This window comes from Pristiophorus japonicus, chromosome 9 (assembly GCF_044704955.1).
Source record: "Pristiophorus japonicus isolate sPriJap1 chromosome 9, sPriJap1.hap1, whole genome shotgun sequence".
Lineage (NCBI taxonomy): Eukaryota > Metazoa > Chordata > Chondrichthyes > Pristiophoridae > Pristiophorus > Pristiophorus japonicus.
In genome coordinates, this window is record NC_091985.1 from 13,377,032 (window position 1) to 13,396,869 (window position 19,838).

The 19,838-nt window shown below is 47.8% G+C and overlaps 1 protein-coding gene across 1 annotated transcript in view; it reads right to left on the minus strand.

The window, feature by feature from the left end:
• Positions 1–2,748: 2,748 nt before the first annotated feature.
• The window catches only part of aig1 (androgen-induced 1 (H. sapiens)), a 223,368-nt gene continuing 206,278 nt past the window's right edge, over positions 2,749–19,838 (minus strand). Inside the window, exons 5-6 of the mRNA XM_070888637.1 lie at positions 7,009–7,172; positions 2,749–2,789 (exon numbers count right to left, since the gene is read on the minus strand). Coding sequence (XP_070744738.1) covers positions 2,749–2,789; positions 7,009–7,172 — 205 coding nt within the window. The remainder of the gene's footprint in view (positions 2,790–7,008; positions 7,173–19,838) is intronic.

A 19,838-nucleotide genomic window follows, 5' to 3' on the forward strand; every position in this document is an offset into this window, starting at 1 on the left:
GTGATTCTTTATTTTCAATAATATATACAAGGTACTGTATATATTGAGGTGACACTGAATGATGTTATCAGGATTACGAAGAGGGATTGGTAAAGTGGTTTCAAGTCAAATTATTCGCTATAGCTAAGAGTTTAGGAGACAGTAGTTACAATGAAGGAAGTAAGAGGAGAGAAGTCCAGCAGAACTTTTTCCACATAAAGGGTAATACTGTGGAATAAATTACAAGGAAATTTGAATCAAGTAGTGAGGTTAAAGCTCCCTTATCCGGAACTCTCGGACCCTTGCCTGGATAAGGGATTTCTCCGGATGAGGGGTGGTCATGTTAAATTGGATGGTACAGGTACTGAGCAAGGGGATAGCGGGGCTGGCTGGCTTGGGGCTGGGAGTGCGGCAGAGAGATCATGGGGGGGGGGGCGGGGCGGTGGATTGCGGGGTCAGGCCAGCGATTGCGGGAGTCGGCAGCGAGGAAGGACTTCAATTTGTTCATGTCGGACTTCTACGCATGCGCCACCCGGTGGCCAGGAATGGTTCTGGACGAGGGGTGGTTCCGGATAAGAGAGGTTCAACCTGTATAAATCGATTAAATAGCCTCTAATGAGAGAAAAGGGAATGACTTGCATTTATACAGCGCCATTGATGGCTTCAGGACATCCCAAAGCGCTTTGCAGCTAATTAGGTACTTTTGAAGGGTAGTCGCTGTTGTAATGTGGGAAATACGGCAGCCAATTTGCGCACAGCAAGCTCCCAGCAACGTGATAATGACCCAGATAATCCGTTTTTGTTATGTTATTTGAGGGATATCGGCCAGGACACTGGGGATGACTCCCCTGCTTTTCTTGGAAATAGTGCCATGGGATCTTTTCCATCCACCTGAGAGAGAAGAGGGGGCCTCGGTTTAACGGAAAAAAAAATAATTTCCAAAACGGGTATAATTTTGGGCTCAAAGCAGAAACGCTATAATATTACAACGGTGTTGATAAAATAAAGCAAATGCAGCACTCTGATTCACTATCGGTGTGGGTTTGTTCACAGGCATGAGTTGAGTTCTCAATTTTCGTTCAATGGCACTATCCTTTTCCACTTTTGCCTAAGTGAAGTGCCGAGGCAGCCAGGCACTTGTCAAGGTAGTTTACCTTGGGTTCATCTGGTGACTGACTATAATGACATTCCTTTTGTTTCGTCAAACTTATTATTTCTCCCGTGCTCCGTATCCCAGCCAGGAGCATGGGCAGTCCCCTTACTCCCAAGACCCAAGGCATTACTGAGACTGGGAATGAGCCATGTGGGGAATCAGGGAGCCCATGACCACAATGTGTGGACACAACATGCTGGACCTCGAACACATTATACTGTGTTGTACTTATCTTCCTTGAAATAAAATGTTGTGATGCCTCCTCTGGTTAGGAAGGTACTGAAGAGCCGGGAACAACAACTCTTGCATTTATATAACACCTTTAACATTGTAAAATGTCCCGAGGTGCTTCACAGGAGCGTTATCAAACAAAATCTGTCATGGAGCCACATAAGGAGATATTAGGTCAGGGCTTGGTCAAAGAGGTCGGTTTTAAGAAGCATCTTAAAGGAGAGAGAGGTTGAGGGAGGGAATTCCAGAGCTTAGGGCCCAGGCAGCTGGAGGCACGGCCACCAATGGTGGAGCGATTAAAATCGGGTATGCTCAAGAGGACAGAGCTTAGAAACATAGAAAATAGGTGCAGGAGTAGGCCATTCGGCCCTTCGAGCCTGCACCGCCATTCAATGAGTTCATGGCTGAACATGCAACTTCAGTACCCCATTCCTGCTTTCTCGCCATACCCCTTGATTCCCCCTAGTAGTAAGGACTTCATCTAACTCCCTTTTGAATATATTTAGTGAATTGAGGGCTTTAGGGCCTAGGCAGCTGAAGGCATGGACACCAATGGTGGAGCAATTAAAATCGGCTATGCTCAAGAGGCCAGAGCTTAGGGCCTAGGCAGCTGAAGGCGTGGATACCAATAGTGGGGTGAAGGTAATTTTGTGCATGCGCAAGAGGCCAAAATTGGAGGAGCGCAGAGATCTCAGAGAGTTGTAGGGCTGGCGAGGTTACAAAGATAGGGAGGAGGCGAAGCCATGGAGGGATTTGAAAACAAGAGTTGGAATTCTAAAATTGAATGAAAAAGACGAGAAGGATGAAGGCCTGGTGTTAAAAGTGTAAGAGTTCTGTCTCGGGAAACAAAGGGCTAGAGTACCTTGCATATATTATTACAGCACAGAATATCCAGAAACGTACCGCTGAGAAGACTGTCATCGACACAACATGATTGGAGCAGCAGGAAAGGAAGCTGCCAAATTACGGATGTGGTGAAGTCTGCAAAAATCGAGGACTATTGTAACTTAGCTTTGCTGACGGGGTTGATTTACTGCTCCAGCTGATCCGTTTAAAATAAACGTGTTAGTGCTGATGTTGAAGCAACGCTAATTGGAAAGTCTAGGCTCCTGTCTCAATTCTTCACACCTCTTTAAGCTCAACCTCTGCAGTTTGACAACTGTGAATTGCTGCTTATTACACATTAACAAGTGACCTTTTTGATGCGATGATCTCATTAGTCAGATGATTTAGCTCCAACCAAGCTGGTTGGAGGTCCATGGGGTTAATGACTGTGATTCCATAACACTGCTTGGACATGGTCATGGTCTGCTGCTATTTTTCCAATGAGAGGGAATAAGTGGCTTCTTTCTCCAGGTTCCCGGTGTGATATCTTCTGCCTTGTGTCAGTCCATTTTGTTCTTAGTCTTGAGCGTTTCTTCCACATCTAGGAATAACAGAGCTGATCAACTATGGGATTCAGTGAAATACATTTCTCTCACCTTCTTCCATTTTTTTATTTTGCTGGTATGCGGGCAGAGGTTATGATCTGGAACCTTCTTCCCCTTCACTTTCCTCTGAACCCATCCCTTCCAATACCGATCATAAACTCTGCCCGAATTTTTTGAAATTGCAGCTGCTAATGATTCTGCCATTCCCATTTACACCTCCTCTAGACCCACCTTTTGTTTCTTAACTTGTCCCATTACCATCTCCTTTTGCCTCGCACCATCATCCCTTTTGTCTCTCTAATCTCTCCTGCCTTCCACCCTATCACAGACCTTCCCTTTAGTTCTTTCCTCCCCTCCCCCCTTTCCCTGCCTCTGTACCTGCTTAAAAACCTGTTACATCGCTAACTTTTTTCAGTTCTGATGAAGGGTCATCGACCTGAAATGTTAACTCATAAGAACATAAGAAATAGGAGCAGGAGTAGGCCATCTGGCTCCTCGAGCCTGCTCCGCCATTCAATAAGATCATGGCTGATCTGATCATGGACTCAGCTCCACTTCCCTGCCCGCTCCCCATAACCCTTCACTCCCTTATCACTCAAAAATCTGTCTCCACCTTAAATATATTCAATCACCCAGACTTCACAGCTCTCTGGGGCAGAGAATTCCATAGATTTACAACCCTCTGAGAGAAGAAATTCCTTCTCATCTCAGTTTTAAATGGGCGACCCCTTATTTTGAGACTATGCCCCCTAGTTTTAGTTCGCCCTATGAGTGGAAAAATCCTTTCTGCATCCACCTTGTCGAGCCCCCTCATTATCTTATATGTTTCGGTAAGATCACCTCTCATTCTTCTGAACTCCAATGAGTATAGGTCCAACCTACTCAACCTATCTTCATAAGTCACCCCCTCATCTCCAGAATCAACCTAGTGAACCTTCTCTGAACAGCCTCCAATGCAAGTATATCCTTCCTTAAATATAGAGACCAAAACTGTACGCAGTACTCTAGGTGTAGCCTCACCAATACTCTGTACGGCTGTAGCAGGACTTCTCTGCTTTTATACTCTATCCCCTTTGCAATAAAGGCCAACATTCCATTTGCCTTCCTGATTACTTACTGTACTTGCATACTCACTTTTTGTGTTTCATGCACAAGGACCCCCCGTCTTTGTGTCCTCAGCAAACTTGGCTACATTACATTTGGTCCCTTCATCCAAGTCATTAATATAGATTGTAAATAGTTGAGGACCCAGCACCCAAACTCTGTTTCTCTCTTCACAGATGCTAAGTATTTTCAGCATTTTCTGTTCTTATTTTAGATTTTCCAGTATTTTGCTACTTCATCCTCATCATCGTGCTCCCACTCTAAAAGTGAGTTATCAGGTGGCTGAACAGTCCAATGCGGGAATTACAGTCTCTATCACAGGTGGGACAGTCAGTGGTTGGAGGAAAGGGTGGGTGGGGAGTCTGGTTTGCCGCACGCTCCTTCCGCTGCCTGCGCTTGTTTTCTGCATGCTCTCGGTGACGAGACTGGAGGTGCTCAGCGCCCTCCCGGATGCTCTTCCTCCACTTAGGGCGGTCTTTGACCAGGGACTCCCAGGTGTCAGTGGGGATGTTGCACTTTATCAAGGAGGCTTGGAGGGTGTACTTGAAATGTTTCCTCTGCCCACCTGGGGCTCGCTTGTCGTGTAGGAGTTCCGAGTAGAGCACTTGCTTTGGGAGTCTTGTGTCAGGCATGCGGCCAATGTGGCCCACCCAACGGAGCTTATAATATGGCCAAGAGACCAGCTGCACCTCCACACCTCCTTAGCTGTCTGTCCGCCATCGAGTACCTGCCCTGCTGCCCATGGCCCATCCAGCTATGGGGTGCTGACGGAGGTAGGAGTGAGTGCTGCCCCTCTCCTCCACTTGCACTCCGGCCTGAGAAAGTATTGGGTCACTGATGGCAAGTGGGGGCCATCCCAGCATCCATTGTACAAGTGAAAGAGCAAATTCACGTTGCAGTACGGCTGAAACTAGGAACTTGCTCTCCCACTGTGACATTTGCATTTCCTACAACCATCGTCATGGACTCTCTGAGATAAATTAACCATTCAGTAGGCAGTGTTATGCTCTGGATAGCCACCCTCCAAGAACTGTTACAACTGCCCCAAACCCCTTTCAATCCAAGATACATTGGAGCCATTAAAGAAAGGAGATTTTCATTGTTTCAATCTCGTCCTTAGAAAGGATAGCTGATGGGGTTCTCAGAAATTTCACACCGGCATAGTGGGAGATGGTCTTGTGCGATTGGAGTTAAGATATCTTACCAAGGTGGGTAGATGGAGTTAAGATACAGATCAGCCATGATCGAATTGAATAGTGGCACAGGTTCGAGGGGCTGAATGGCCTCCTCCTGCTCCTAGCTTGCTTGCAACAATATAGTCAGAGCTTTGCTCTGGGTCTGCTCCATGTTACACCTGCTCTGAGCATGCTTGATGCTGCCGATGAGGGGGATTGACAGGGTAGATGCTGAGAGGTTGTTTCCCCTGGCTGGAGAGTCTAGAACTAGGGGGCACAGTCTCATGATAAGGGGTCGGCTATTTAAGACTGAGATGAGGAGGAATGTCTTCACTCAGAGGGTGGTGAATCTTTGGAGTTCTCTGCCCCAGAGGGCTGTGGATGCTCAGTCATTGAATATATAGATAGATTTTTAGACTCTAGGCGAATCAAGGGACTGGATGGGAAAGTGGAGTTGAGGTCGAAGATCAGCCATGATCTTATTGAATGACAGAGCGGGCTGGAGGGGCTGTATGGCCTACTCCTGCTCCTAATTCTTACATTCTTAAGAAGTGACAAAACGTTCCATTTCCCAAGCGCAGATATCTCTTCACGGATGCAAAAAAACCCCACTTAAAAAATGTTAATCTGAACTGTGTCCCTGACACCCTAGGTTAATGGGAAACAAATCACCACCGCAGCATTGTACCGAAATATTTGATAATCCACTAGAATGCAGCGCTAATTTGCGCATGCACGAGAGACGAGGCATGGGATGAACCACTTTCCCCTCATGGAACGGAATGATTTTCAGTGGTCTGAAGTTACAGTGTACAGGGGATTTTAAAAAACGTTCCTGAAAAGAAATGTTCCAGTACGGTCTTCAGAACCTCTGGGCTGAGGGAGCAAAAATGACCTCACATTTTTCCTTCAGCATTCCTACTGAAAGTAAATGAGCTAAAAAGCTTCCATTCTCGATTGTTACCCAGGACACAGTCCCGATCGCAGGTCCCAAAACCGCAGTGTCATAACTTGCGAGCTTACATCACTTGAAAATCCGTCACCGGAGGGACGCAGATTTAAGGCGACTGGCAAAACAACCAGAGGCGACGTGAGGGAAAGGTAACGTACACGGCGAGATGTTGCGATCTGGAACGCATTGCCTCGAAGGGCGGTGGATAGCAGATTCAATCGTAACATTCAAAAGGGAATGGGGTAAATACTTGAAAGGGAGCATTTTACAGGGCTGTGGGGAAAGAGAAGGTGAGAGTGGGTATAATTGGATCGCTCTTTCAAAGAGCCGGCGTGCAACGATGGGCCGAATGGCCTCCTTCGGTGTTGTACCATTGCACCATGTCTTTACAGATCATTTTACAGATGCTGATTCATCTGTAGTGTATTTCCAGCATTTGCCGTTTGTACAGAAGCTTTCAATTTAGAAAAGGACTGGGGAACGATGGAACAAAAAGTAAAATTAAGGTTTAAAAAAAAGGACAGCTACAGAGAAAGAAGGGCAGGAAAAAAAGCAAGCAAGAGGGTGGACTCAATTCAAATGACTTACTTTTCAAACCCAAATTATTTTAAGTGCTTATTTTAAAAATAAGGCTGCTTCTAACATTCAAGCAGCTCATTATTACTGTAATATTTGCGTCCTTTTATGGCCTCAGGAGCTGAAAAGCTCCCAAAGTCTGGTTGGCCCAGAAGGGGACAAACGTTTTCCTGGAAATGCTCGGAGAAAGAGAAATACATTAAATTGCGGATATGTGGCATGAGCGGAATAACGAGTGACTAGTTATTCCTGTAATGAATATTTCCAGCAGCAGATGGGTCATATATTGTCCCGCTGTCGGGTTATTCAGTCGGCTCCAAGTGGAAATATCACATCACCTCGTGAATCATGCACATGTGTTTTGTACCGAGACGATTCAAACAGGATCCGAGCAACGCCAGTACTTACATCTTGACTTGTCCCAGATGAAACTGTTTAATATCTCGCCCACCACGTACAATACGTTTATAGCAGCAATCGATGAGACAAAGGCAGCGATCTTCAGAAAACTGGGCAGGTGATCGAGAAGTGGATAGACCCACATTCCTGTCACGTGGTGGATCCAACAAATCCTGGGAGAAGGGGGAGGGGTGGAAACAAGGAAATGCACACGGTTATACCAGTTATACCCATCCTGTCCATGCCGGTCACATGGCTCTTGGTCAGCAGCCCTAAAGGTTACATATAAACCGATGAATAATGGCGGAAAGGCAAACCAGTCCGCCCCACTACAATTGCGACACCCCTTATACTAAAACATTCCACACTCCACCCCAACCAGAGCCAGGTGAACTCCTGGGAGAGGCAAAAACCAGATTAAAAACCCAGGCCAATTTAGGGAGAAAAAAATCTGGGAAAATTCCTCTCCGACCCATCCAGGCGATCGAAACTAGTCCAGGAGATCACCCTGGCCGTATTCGATTCCCTGCAGTACTTACCATTATATCTGCTCCGTCCAACAAAAGGTCATCCAGTCTAATCCCAATTACCAGCTCTAGGTCCGTAACCCTGCAGCTTACTGCACTTTAAGTGCCCAACAACCATCTCTTAAAAGTGGTGAGGGTTTCTGCATCCACCACTCTTCCAGCCAGCGAGTTCCAGATCCCCACAACCCTCTGCGTAAAGAAGCCCCCCTCAAATCCGCTCTAAACCTTCCAGCAACACCTCAAAACTATGCCCCCTCATAATAGACCCCTCCACCAATGGAAATAGACCCTTACTATACACTATGTCCAGGCCCCTCAATATTTTGTACACCTCGATGAGGTCTCCTCTCAACCTCTGTTCCATTGAGAACAAACCCAGCCTATCCAATTTGTCCTCATAACTAAGATTCTCCATCCCAGGCAGAATCCTAGTAAATCTCCTCTGCACCCTCTCTAGTGCAATCACGTCCTTCCTATAATACGGCGACTAGTCTACATGGATACCTGGGGGCCCTTGTGTATGAAACACAAAAAGTTAGTATGCAGATACAGCAAGTAATCTATTTTTGTTATGTTGACACCGTTATGTTGTATCAAGTACAAACAATAAATGAGGGGATAGGAGAGGGGCACCAGTAAATGGGGGGGATAGGGGAGGGGCACCAGTAAATGGGGCGGATAGGGGAGGGGCACCAGTAAATGGGAGGGATAGAGGAGGGGCACCAGTAAATGGGGCGGATAGGGGAGGGGCACCAGTAAATGGGGGGGATAGGGGAGGGGCACCAGTAAATGGGGGGGATAGGGGAGGGGCACCAGTAAATGGGGGATCGGGGAGGGGCACCAGTAAATGGGGGGGATAGGGGAGGGGCACCAGTAAATGGGGGATCGGGGAGGGACACCAGTAAATGGGGGGGATAGGGAAGGGGCACCAGTAAATGGGCGGATAGGGGAGGGGCACCAGTAAATGGGAGGGGCGCCAGTAAATGGCGGATAGGGAGGGGCACCAGTAAATGGGAGGTAGGGGAGGGGCACCAGTAAATGGGGATCGGGGAGGGGCACCAGTAAATGGGGGGATGGGGAGGGGCACCAGTAAATGGCGGATAGGGAGGGGAACCAATAAATGGGGGATCGGGGAGGGGCACCAGTAAATGGGAGATAGGGAGGGGAACCAATAAATGGGGCTGGATAGGAGCGGGGAAACCAGTAAATGGGGGATTTGGGAGGTGCACCAGTAAATGGGGGATTGGGGAGGGGCACCAGTAAATGGGGGATTGGGGAGGGGCACCAGTAAATGGGAGATAGGGAGGGGAACCAATAAATGGGGCTGGATAGGAGCGGGGAAACCAGTAAATGGGGGGTTTGGGAGGGGCACCAGTAAATGGGGGATTGGGGAATCAGCCCACACTGCGATATGTGCGCGCACTAAGTCCGTGCAGCAGAGCAGGTCGCCAGTCGTCCTGGTTCAACCCTTGCCACTGGATAAAGGCCTAGCTCTGTTGAGCCCGTGTGGTGGCTGATGTGCAACGGTCACCACACGTTAAAAAAATCCACGCACAGGCATCTTCCGCCCCCTCAATTGGAGTTCAGGACTGGAACATCGGGTCCTTCATTGAAACATCTGTGAACTCATGTGGAAACAAGTCATCCTCGTTCGAGGGACTGCCTATGATGATGATGATATACCCATCAGGAAAGGATGGATAGGCTGGGTCTCTGTTCTCCTGCAAAGAGAAGGCTGAGGGGTGACCTAATTGAAGTCTTTAAAATGATTAAATATTTTGACAGTCGGCGGCCGAGCATGCGGGTTAGGAGGCGAGTGCGTTGTGAACCCGCCATCGTTCCACCGTCTCGCGCATTTAACTCAGGCGGCTCTGAAGGCGTGACTCGGACACAATCGGCAGAGGCGGGTGACCTCATTGAAATTATGAACGGCTTGTTGAAAGACCTGCAAGAGGGTTTTAATAGCAGCTTTTGACTTTAACTGCAGGAGCGTGGGATCCACACAGCTCGGGAATCTCGTCTGTGAAGGAGAGGCAGAAGCTCAGTGGGGATTGTGCGAGGGCATTCATTGAGAGCTGGGGAAAAACACAAATAGTCGCACATTGCACCTCATTCCTTGCCTCATGGAAAGGCTCTTGTTCACTCCATTATATCCACAGATTTAGCTGACAGCAGTTTGCAGGTCATTTCTGCAACCTCGGTAGCCACTCTTATCACACTGCTACTCACTATCACCACATTGAGGGATTGGCCCTCAGGTCTCCACTTTACCTGCCATCCATTACATCAGCATGGGTGCTGCTTATACAGTTTCACCTTGAACCTCAGAATCGGACCAAGATGAGCTCCATCACCAACAACACCAGCAGCAACAACCACAACAGCAGCCTTCTCCCCAATGACCTGATGCTCCTCAGGAGAGAGGGGGGCACCACAGGGCTGCAGTACACCAGAGGCGATACCTCCAACACAGGGTATACAGGCAGAGGATGAGCTTCCTCAACACGACTGAGCAGCAGTGCTTCAGGAGGCTCAGGCTATCGCGCCAGGTCATCGCAGACATTTGCTGGAACAAGACCTGCTGCCCAGAGGGACTGGTGGGGGCACTCCTGACCAGTGGCTGTCAAAGTCACCACCGCCCTCAACTTCTTCGCCTCAGGCTCCTTCCAGGGATCTGCAGCAGACATTCACCAGATCTCGCAGTCGGCTGCCCACAGATGCATCACACACCAATGCTGTTATGTATGTAACCCTTGGCAACCTGTATCACACCACCACCAGAGGGCCTACCTGTTGGAGTCCCAAGGGATCCCAGCATCCCTTGGGAGCACTGTATATAAGCAGGCCTCCCACGCTGTACCTGCACTCTGGAGTTCAATTAAAGCAGCTTACACTTACTCATTGCATACAGTCCTCAGTTTCATCCTTTATTATGAGCATAATAAATGCCACGTTTGGCAAGTCAGCCAATGAAGTCAACTGTGCTGATGAAGCCAGTGTTACTGAGCATACTGCCATTTAAAATGGACATGGACAAATCTTGCTTTTATATAATTTTATCTAATTTTAATGGATAATTGAGTTTTGTGGAGAATGCAACTGTAATTAAAGTTTTTTTTTAATGACCCTGGCTGGCTTCCCATGGGTACAGGGCGTTATCGACTGCACACATGTGGCCATCAGGGCACCCCCTCATCACCCAGGAGTTTTTGTGCACCACAAGGGCTTCCACTCCCTCAATGTGCAGTTCGTCTGCAACCAGAAAAAGATGATTATGCATGTGTGCGCCAGATTCCCTGGCAGCCGCCTTGACTCTTTCGTGCTGCACCAGTCCACCCTCACTCAGCACTTTGTACTTCCAAACAAACTTACCAGCTGGCTGCTTGGAGACAAGGGCTATCCATTGAAGACGTGGTTCATGACACCCTTGAGGACACCAAGTACTGAGGGCGAGGAACGTTATAATGAGAGCCACATGTCCACCAGATGTGTTAGAGAGCAATCAACAGGCATGCTGAAGATGCGCTTCCGTTGCTTTGACAGATCTGGAGGGGCCCTTCAGTATGCACCAGCCAAGTCTCCAGAATCATCAGCATTTGCTGCGCGCTGCACACCATAGCGCAGCAATGAGGATTGAAGCTGCAGGAGGAACAATGCCACAGTGTACAGCCTCTTCAGAGGAGGTGGTGGAAGACGAGGAGGAGGAGGAAGATGAGGAGCAGGTGGAAGACGAGGAGGAGGAGGGAGATGAGGAGCAGGTGGAAGACGAGGAGGAGGAGGGAGATGAGGAGGATGAAGATGAGGAGGAGATGGAAGATGAGAAGGAGGAGGAAACATAGAAACATAGAAAATAGGTGCAGGAGCAGGCCATTCGGCCCTTCGAGCCTGCACCGCCATTCAATGAGTTCATGGCTGATCATGCAACTTCAGTACCCCATTCCTGCTTTCTCTCCATACCCCTTGATCCCTTTAGCCGCAAGGGCCACATCTAACTCCCTTTTGAATATATCTAACGAACTGGCATCAACAACTTTCTGTGGTAGAGAATTCCACAGGTTCACCACTCTCTGAGTGAAGAAGTTTCTCTTCATCTCGGTCCTAAATGGCTTACCCCTTATCCTTAGACTGTGACCCCTGGTTCTGGACATCCCTAACATCAGGAACATTCTTCCTGCATCTAACCTGTCCAGTCCCATCAGAATTTTATATGTTTCTATGAGATCCCCTCTCATTCTTCTAAATTCTAGTGAATACAGGCCCAGTCGATCCAGTCTTTCTCCATATGTCCCGGGAATCAGTCTGATGAACCTTCTCTGCACTCCCTCAATAGCAAGAACGTCCTTCCTCAGATTAGGAGACCAAACTGTGCACAATATTCAAGATGTGGCCTCACCAAGGTCCTGTACCTTCCTGTTCCTATACTCAAATCCCCTCGCTATGAAGGCCAACATGCCATTTGCCTTCTTCACCGCCTGCTGCACCTGCATGCCAACTTTCAATGACTGATGTACCAGCTCCCCTTTTCCTAATCTGTCGCCATTCAGATAATATTCTGTCTTCTTGTTTTTGCCACCAAAGTGGATAACCTCACATTTATTCATATTATACTGCATCTGCCATGCATTTGCCCACTCACCTAACCTGTCCAAGTCACCCTGCAGCCTCTTAGCGTCCCCCTCACAGCTCACACCGCCACCCAGCTTAGTGTCATCTGCAAACTTGGAGATATTACATTCAATTCCTTCATCTCAATCATTGATGTATATTGTAAATAGCTGGGGTCCCAGCACTGAAGACGAGGAGGAAGAGAAAGACGAGGATGTGGAGGAGGAAGACGAGGAGAGGTGGAGTAACCTGAGGTGGAGATGGTACCAGCAGCGGCACATTGCTGCCCGGGAGGCCTGGGATGGCCTCACCATGGCCAGATTTACTTAACTTGCTCCAATTCACTCCTATGGCTGCCACCTGCTGTACTAAGTTCTCCCCCGCCCTGTTATAACAAGAATGGGTAACGTTGCCATTGTGCACGTGATGACATTTCACTAACTGCTGACATCAGTCACCATATGATTGACAGCTGTATGCCATGTGGCTGCATGAGATGTGATTCTGTCACGAGGTTGCCGGGATGCCCCCCTCTCTCCATCTCCCACCACCAGCATCTCTTGAGCTCCCGAGATCTCCAGGGCCCCCTCCTCTTCTGCTGTTAGTTGTGTGAAGACTGGAGGGCCACCTCCAGTTCTCTCCCTTTCCCTGTTGTTCTGGGCTCTTTGCACCTGCAAGGAGGGAACGAAGAGAAGTTTAAGTGAAAGCGAGTGTAAGGGATGGATGGGTTACATCTGTAGAGGGTGACTATGAGGGAGTGGGGTGACTCCTTCTGTGGCGTTACTTGATATGATTGAATTAGGATGAGAGTGGGTTTGAGGGGTGGTTAGTCAGATGGGGATGTGAGAGGGGGAAGGGCGGATGTGCAAGCTGTAAGGAATGATGTGCAGGAACAGGCTTGGGAAGACAGAGTGATGGGGATGTGGTGACAGGCACATCAGGATGAAGGTGAGTGTGGCATTGCACTGACCTCATGAGATCATTGAATCATTTCCTGCACTGTATCCACGTCTTCCTCAGCTATATCCAACCAGGCTCTTTTAGTTTCTTGTCTAGGTCTCCGTCACCATTGAGCAGGGACGAGTACCTCCTCGCGTGCTCTCACTGCCTCCACCAGAGTATGCAGGGATGCGTCTGAAAGGCGTGGACAGCACTCTGCCTTTGGCTGTCCACCCGTGCTAATTTATAAGAGTACCGTGGCCTTCGTTTGGCAGGTTCCACACTCCCCTGGCAACCTTCAAATGAGTTAAGTGCAAGGCTGCGTTGAATATTGGCGCCGGGAATGAGTCATCGATGATGTCATCAGACCCTTTGAATCGGGCTGGGAAACGCGCATGAGTCTTTCAATTGGGGTCATTAAGTTAAAGCCGCTCTGAGTCATCATCATCATTGGCAGTCCCTCGGAATCAAGGAAGACTTGCTTCTATTCTTAACATGAGTTCTTAGGTGGCTGAACAGTCCAATACGACAACCATCGTCTCTGTCACAGGTGGGACAGATAGTCGTTGAGGGAAAGTAATCTGTCCTTACTGTACAGTATAAATGCACAGGAGGCCTATATTTGAGAGAAGGTCACTCTGTGACCAGTAACCTTTATTTGCCAGCACTGAAGTGATGAAGGTGGGTGGAGCTTCCCCTTTTATATCTGAAAGTCCAGGTTAGGAGTGTCTCCCACAAGTTCACCCCCTTGTGGTCAATGTTCTCACAGTGTACAACTTAGGTCAGTTTATACATGGGTTACAATGATAGTTGAATACATGACATCATCTCCCCCCAGAAAGTCTTATTAGGATCACAGGTTAAGTCTCTCTGGTGGTTTACGCTCCCTTGTAGAGCGCCTGAGTTGGGGCTCAGGTTGTTGGGCGCTGGCCTGAGTGTCTGCTGTTTGCGGTGCCTCAGGCCTCTCCGGATTGCCCACAGTGACTGGCCTCTCCTCCACTTGGTTCCGGTGTTCGGTCACCTGTGGTGGAGTGAACTCTACATCGTGTTCTTCCTCTGCTTCTTCTATGGGGTTGCTGAACCTCGTTTTTGTTTGATCCACGTGTTTGCGGCAGATTTGTCCATTGGTAAGTTTAACTACCAGAATCCTATTCCCCTCTTTGGCAATCACAGAGCCTGCAAAATATTTAGGCCCTGCAGCATAGTTGAGGACAAAAACAGGGTCATTTACATCAATACATCGCGCCCTCGCATTCCCGTCATGGTAGTCACATTGTGACCGGTGCCTGCTCTCAACAATTTCTTTCATGGTGGGGTGTATAAGGAATATGTAGGGGAGGACGAAGAGCCCCTCATTTTACCCAGAAGGAAAAGGGCTGTGGGATCAGTCTGTGCTGTGAATTGAAACCGATGGAAGGAAAACTTTGGGACACAAATGAATGGAGACCCCCCCCAGTGTTTGGACTCAAAGGAAAGGGAATTTAATTTGGAACTATCTACCAGAAAGTTTGAAATCCTAAAGTGCACATGGAAGAAATTACGAACTTTAATCGAATTTGGGATTTTTAAAAGGTGTATGTTGGGTCTGCAAGAAAAGGGGTGGAGTCAATATCAAAAGGGCCAGTTTGGACATTGGAACTAATCAAATTGTCTGGGAACTGTATACCCTCGAAACTTGCCCCTTGAAAACATTAGCATTTAAACAATGCCACATACATATTCCAACACCTTTTTTCATCAGGCATAGAAATGTCTGGCTCAGGCCAGACTAACACAATGGCTACAGGAGGCCAATGCAATCAACACCCACTCAAACCTTGAGTAGGTTAACATCAGTGGAAAAAAAAACCCCAAGCTAAAACTGCCGCATTTTTCAAAATCAAAAAGTCCACCAATGAGAAGAATCGACTTCAGCAGGAGAGGCGGACTGGATAATCTGGCTATAAAAAAGGGGTTTCTGACATAGTGAAGAAGAAGTGATGATTTTCCCTGCCCTCGTCATCCAACAACCACAACCAGCAAGCCTCTCGACACTGAAGGAAAACCAGTGTCCGAAGACACCGAAGATAGAAGAAACAAACCACCAGACTGCGGAAGGCACAGTAGTGAGTATAACCTCTGGTCCCCAGAACTCCCAACTCAGTTAGGCCAGGAAAGGTGGGAGGTTGGGCATTGTACTGCTAAACTGGTGTAAAGATTTTCGTTGGGTCCGTTTTAGTGGGATTTAGGGGGATTGATTTGTTGGTGTATTGCTGTTTGTTGAGTTACACCTTGTCAAATAAATTGGAAGCCTAAAGTTCCTCTTGGAATCACCTTGTCTCAGTTCTATTTTATTACATCTCCTGATCGTGAGTCTTATGTCAGAACCGTGTAAGGAAAGCTAGGAGCGCCTCGAAAACGCTCAACTGTGTGTCACAGGCTAGGGAAGAAGGGGTTAGGAGTGTTTGACACTCACAGGTGCCTCACAGGCTAGGCATAAGCTGTGGGGATGCACGAGTCTCAAAACCCCCTTCATAAGCTGTGGACACAGTCTCTCCAGGGGTGCTCTTGCAGCACTCAGGGTACCTCACAGGCCAGGCATAAGCTGTGAAGGCAGAAGCCCAGAGAGAGACACCCAAGGCACAACAACACTGTGAAAACCCCTTACAGATAACCTGGTTTTGAGCGTCATTTTCATTAGCAGCTCTGCGGGTGGAACCCCTGTGAGCGAGTGTGGTCAGGATCTATTGGCCAACAGGAGGTGTGATAAGCGGCTTTGTAGGGAACCCCGTTGGATTCTGAGCATCCCCTGTTTGATTATCTGCACTGCTCGTTCTGCCTGGCCGTTTGAGGCCGGCTTGAACGGTGCTGTTCTGACATGGTTGATACCATTTCCTGCCATGAAGTCCTGGAATTCAATGCTCGTAAAGCACGGGCCATTGTCGCTGACCAAGACGTCTGGTAGACCATGGGCGGCGATCATTGCTCTAGACTTTCTACCGTGGCAGAGGATGTGCTTGAATTGAGAATGGCACACTCAATCCATTTGGAGTAGGCGTCTACTACAACCAAAAATATTTTTCCCATGAAAAGACCTACGTAGTCCACATGGATGCGGGCCAAGAGCAGGGTCTAAAGGGGGCTTCCCTGGGCGCATTGCCCAGTTGGGCACACGTGTTGCAGCTGCAAACACAAAGTTCCAGGTCTGCATCTATCCCTGGCCACCAAACGTGTGACCTGACAATTACCTTCATTATGACAATGCCCGGGTGCTCATTGTGGAGTTCTCTGATGAACACCTCTCTGCCTTTCTGGGGCATGATTACTCGGTTTCCCCACAGTAGGCAATCGGCCTGAATCGAGAGTTCATGCTTGCGCCTGTGAAATAGTTTGAATTCCAAAGGACATGCCCCGTACATCGCTGCCCAGTCCCCATTCAGGACACATTTCTGGACAAAAGACAGTAGCGGGTCTCTATTTGTCCAGACTTTGATCTGACGGGCTGTCATGGGTGAGCCTTAGCTTTCGAAAGCTTCAACAGCCATGACCATCTCAGCAGCATGCTCGGTTGCCCCCTCGGTGGTGGCTAGTGGGAGGCTGCTGAGTGCATCGGCGCAGTTTTCAGTGGCCGGTCTGTGCCGAATTGTCTAGTCATAGGCGGCTAACATGAGTGCCCACCTCTGTATGCAGGACGACACATTTGCATTTATGGCCTTGTTGTCGGCCAAAAGGGACGTTAGGGATTTTTGATCTGTCTCCAGCTCAAATTTCCTGCCAAACAGGTACTGGTGCATTTTTTTTTACTGCATATACACATGCAAGAGTTTCCTTTTCTACCATCCCGTAGCCTCTTTCTGCCTGGGACAGACTTCTGGAGGCATAAGCTACCGGCTGTAACTGACCCTTGGCATTAACATGCTGCAACACACACCCGACCCCAAACGAGCGTACTATGCTTAAACAAAGGGGACTACAGTGGGATGAGGGCAGAGTTGGCTAAAGTGGACTGGAAACACAGACTAAATGGTGGCACAGTTGAGGAACAGTGGAGGACTTTTAAGGAGCTCTTTCAGAGTGCTCAACAAAAATATGTTCCAGTGAAAAAGAAGGGCGGTAAGAGAAGAGATAACCAGTCGTGGATAACCAAGGAAATAAAGGAGAGTATCAAATTAAAAACCAATGCGTATAAGGTGGCCAAGGTTAGTGGGAAACTAGAAGATTGGGAAAATTTTAAACGACAGCAAAGAATGACAAAGAAAGCAATAAAGAAAGAAAATATAGATTGCGAAAGTAAACTTGCGTAAAACATAAAAACAGATAGTAAAAGCTTTTACCGACATATAAAATGGAAGAGAGTGACTAAAGTAAATGTTGGTCCCTGAGAAGATGAGAAGGGGGATTTAATAATGGGAAATGTGGAAATGGCTGAGACCTTAAACAATTATTTTGCTTTGGTCTTCACAGTGGAAGACACAAAAACCATGCCAAAAATTGCTGGTCACGGGAATGTGGGAAGGGAGGACCTTGAGATAATCACTATCACTAAGGGTAGTGCTGGACAGGCTAATGGGACTCAAGGTAGACAAGTCCCCTGGTCCGGATGAAATGCATCCCAGCATATTAAAAGAGATGGCGGAAGTTATAGCAGATGCATCCGTTATAATCTACCAAAATTCTCTGGACTCTGGGGAGGTACCAGCGGATTGGAAAGCAGCTAATGTAACGCCTCTGTTTAAAAAAGGGGGCAGACAAAAGGCAGGTAACTGTAGGCCGATTAGTTTAACATCTGTAGTGGGGAAAATGCTTGAAGCTATCATTAAGGAAGAAATAGTGGGACATCTAGATAGGAATAGTGCAATCAAGCAGACGCAACATGGATTCATGAAGGGGAAATCATGTTTAACTAATTTAGTAGAATTCTTTGAGGATAAAACGAGCATGGTGGATAGAGATGTACCGATGGATGTGGTGTATTTAGATTTCTAAAAGGAATTCGATAAGGTACCACACAAAAAGTTACTGCAGAAGATAAAGGTACGTGGAGTCAGAGGAAATGTATTAGCATGGATAGAGAATTGGCTGGCGAACAGAAAGCAGAGAGTCGGGATAAATGGATCCTTTTTGGGTTGGAAATCGGTGGTTAGTGGTGTGCCACAGGGATCGGTGCTGGGACCACAACTGTTTACAATATACATAGATGACCTGGAAGAGGGGAGAGAGTGTAGTGTAACAAAATTTGCAGATGACACAAAGATTAGTGGGAAAGCGGGTTGTGTAGAGGACACAGAGAGGCTGCAAAGAGATCTGGATAGCTTAAGTGAATGGGCTAAGGTTTGGCAGATGGAATACAATGTCGGAAAATGTGAGGTCATCCACCTTGGAAAAAAAAACAGTAAAAGGGAATATTATTTGAATGGGGAGAAATTACAACATGCTGCGTGCAGAGGGACCTGGGGGTCCTTGTGCATGAATCCCAAAAAGTTAGTTTGCAGGTGTAGCAGGTAATCAGGAAGGCGAATGGAATGTTGGCCCTCATTGCGAGAGGGATGGAGTACAAAAGCAGGGAGGTCCTGCTGCAACTGTATAAGATATTGGTGAGGCCGCACCTGGAGTACTGCGTGCAGTTTTGGTTACCTTACTTGAGGAAGGATATACTAGCTTTGGAGGTGGTACAGAGACGGTTCACTCAGCTGATTCCGGAGATGAGAGGGTTACCTTATGATGATAGATTGAGCAGATTGGATCTTTACTCGTTGGAGTTCAGAAGGATGAGGGGTGATCTTATAGAAACATTTAAAATAATGAAAGGGATGGACAAGATAGAGGCAGAGAGGTTGTTTCCACTGGTCGGGGAGACTAGAACTAGGGGGCACAGCCTCAAAATACGGGGGAGCCAATTTAAAATCGAGTTGATAAGGAATTTCTTCTCCCAGAGGGTTGTGAATCTGTGGAATTCTCTGCCCAAGGAAGCAGTTGAGGCTAGCTCATTGAATGTATTCAAATCACAGATAGATAGATTTTTAACCAATAAGAGAATTAAGGGTTACGGGGAGCGGGCGGGTAAGTGGAGCTGAGTCCACGGCCAGATCAGCCATGATCTTGTTGAGCAGGCTTGAGGGGCTAGATGGCCTACTCCTGTTCCTAATTCTTATGTTCTTATGTTCTTATGTTCACAACCTTTGCGTAGGAGCACGTGTAGCGGCTCTAACAGCGTGCTCAATTTGGGAAGAAAGTTACGAAAATAGTTCAGGAGCCCCAGGAACGACAGCAGCTCCGTCGTGTTACGGGGTCTGGGTGCTCTCTGGATCGCTTCCGTTTTGGACACAGTGGGTCTGATCCCGTCTGCTGCTACCCTCATCCCCAAGAATTCTACCTCTGGAGCTAGGAAGACGCACTTCGCCTTTTTCAGTCACAGACCTACCCGGTCCAGTCTGCGTAGCACCTCCTCCAGGTTGTGGAGGTGTTCTTCAGTATCGCAACCCGTGATGAGGATGTCGTCTTGAAAAACCACCGTCCTTAGAATCGACTTGAGGAGACTTTCCATATTTCGTTGAAAGATCGTTGAAAAAAGCGAATCCCGAACGGACATCTGTTGTACTCAAACAATCCCTTGTGTGTCGTGATGGTGGACAACTTCTTCGACTCACTCGCCAGCTCCTGGGTCATGTAAGCTGAGGTCAGGTCCAATTTTGAAAAAAGTTTGCCACTGGATAGTGTCGCAAAGAGGTCCTCCGCTCTCGGTAGCGGGTACTGGTCTTGGAGTGACACGCGATTGATGGTGGCCTTGTA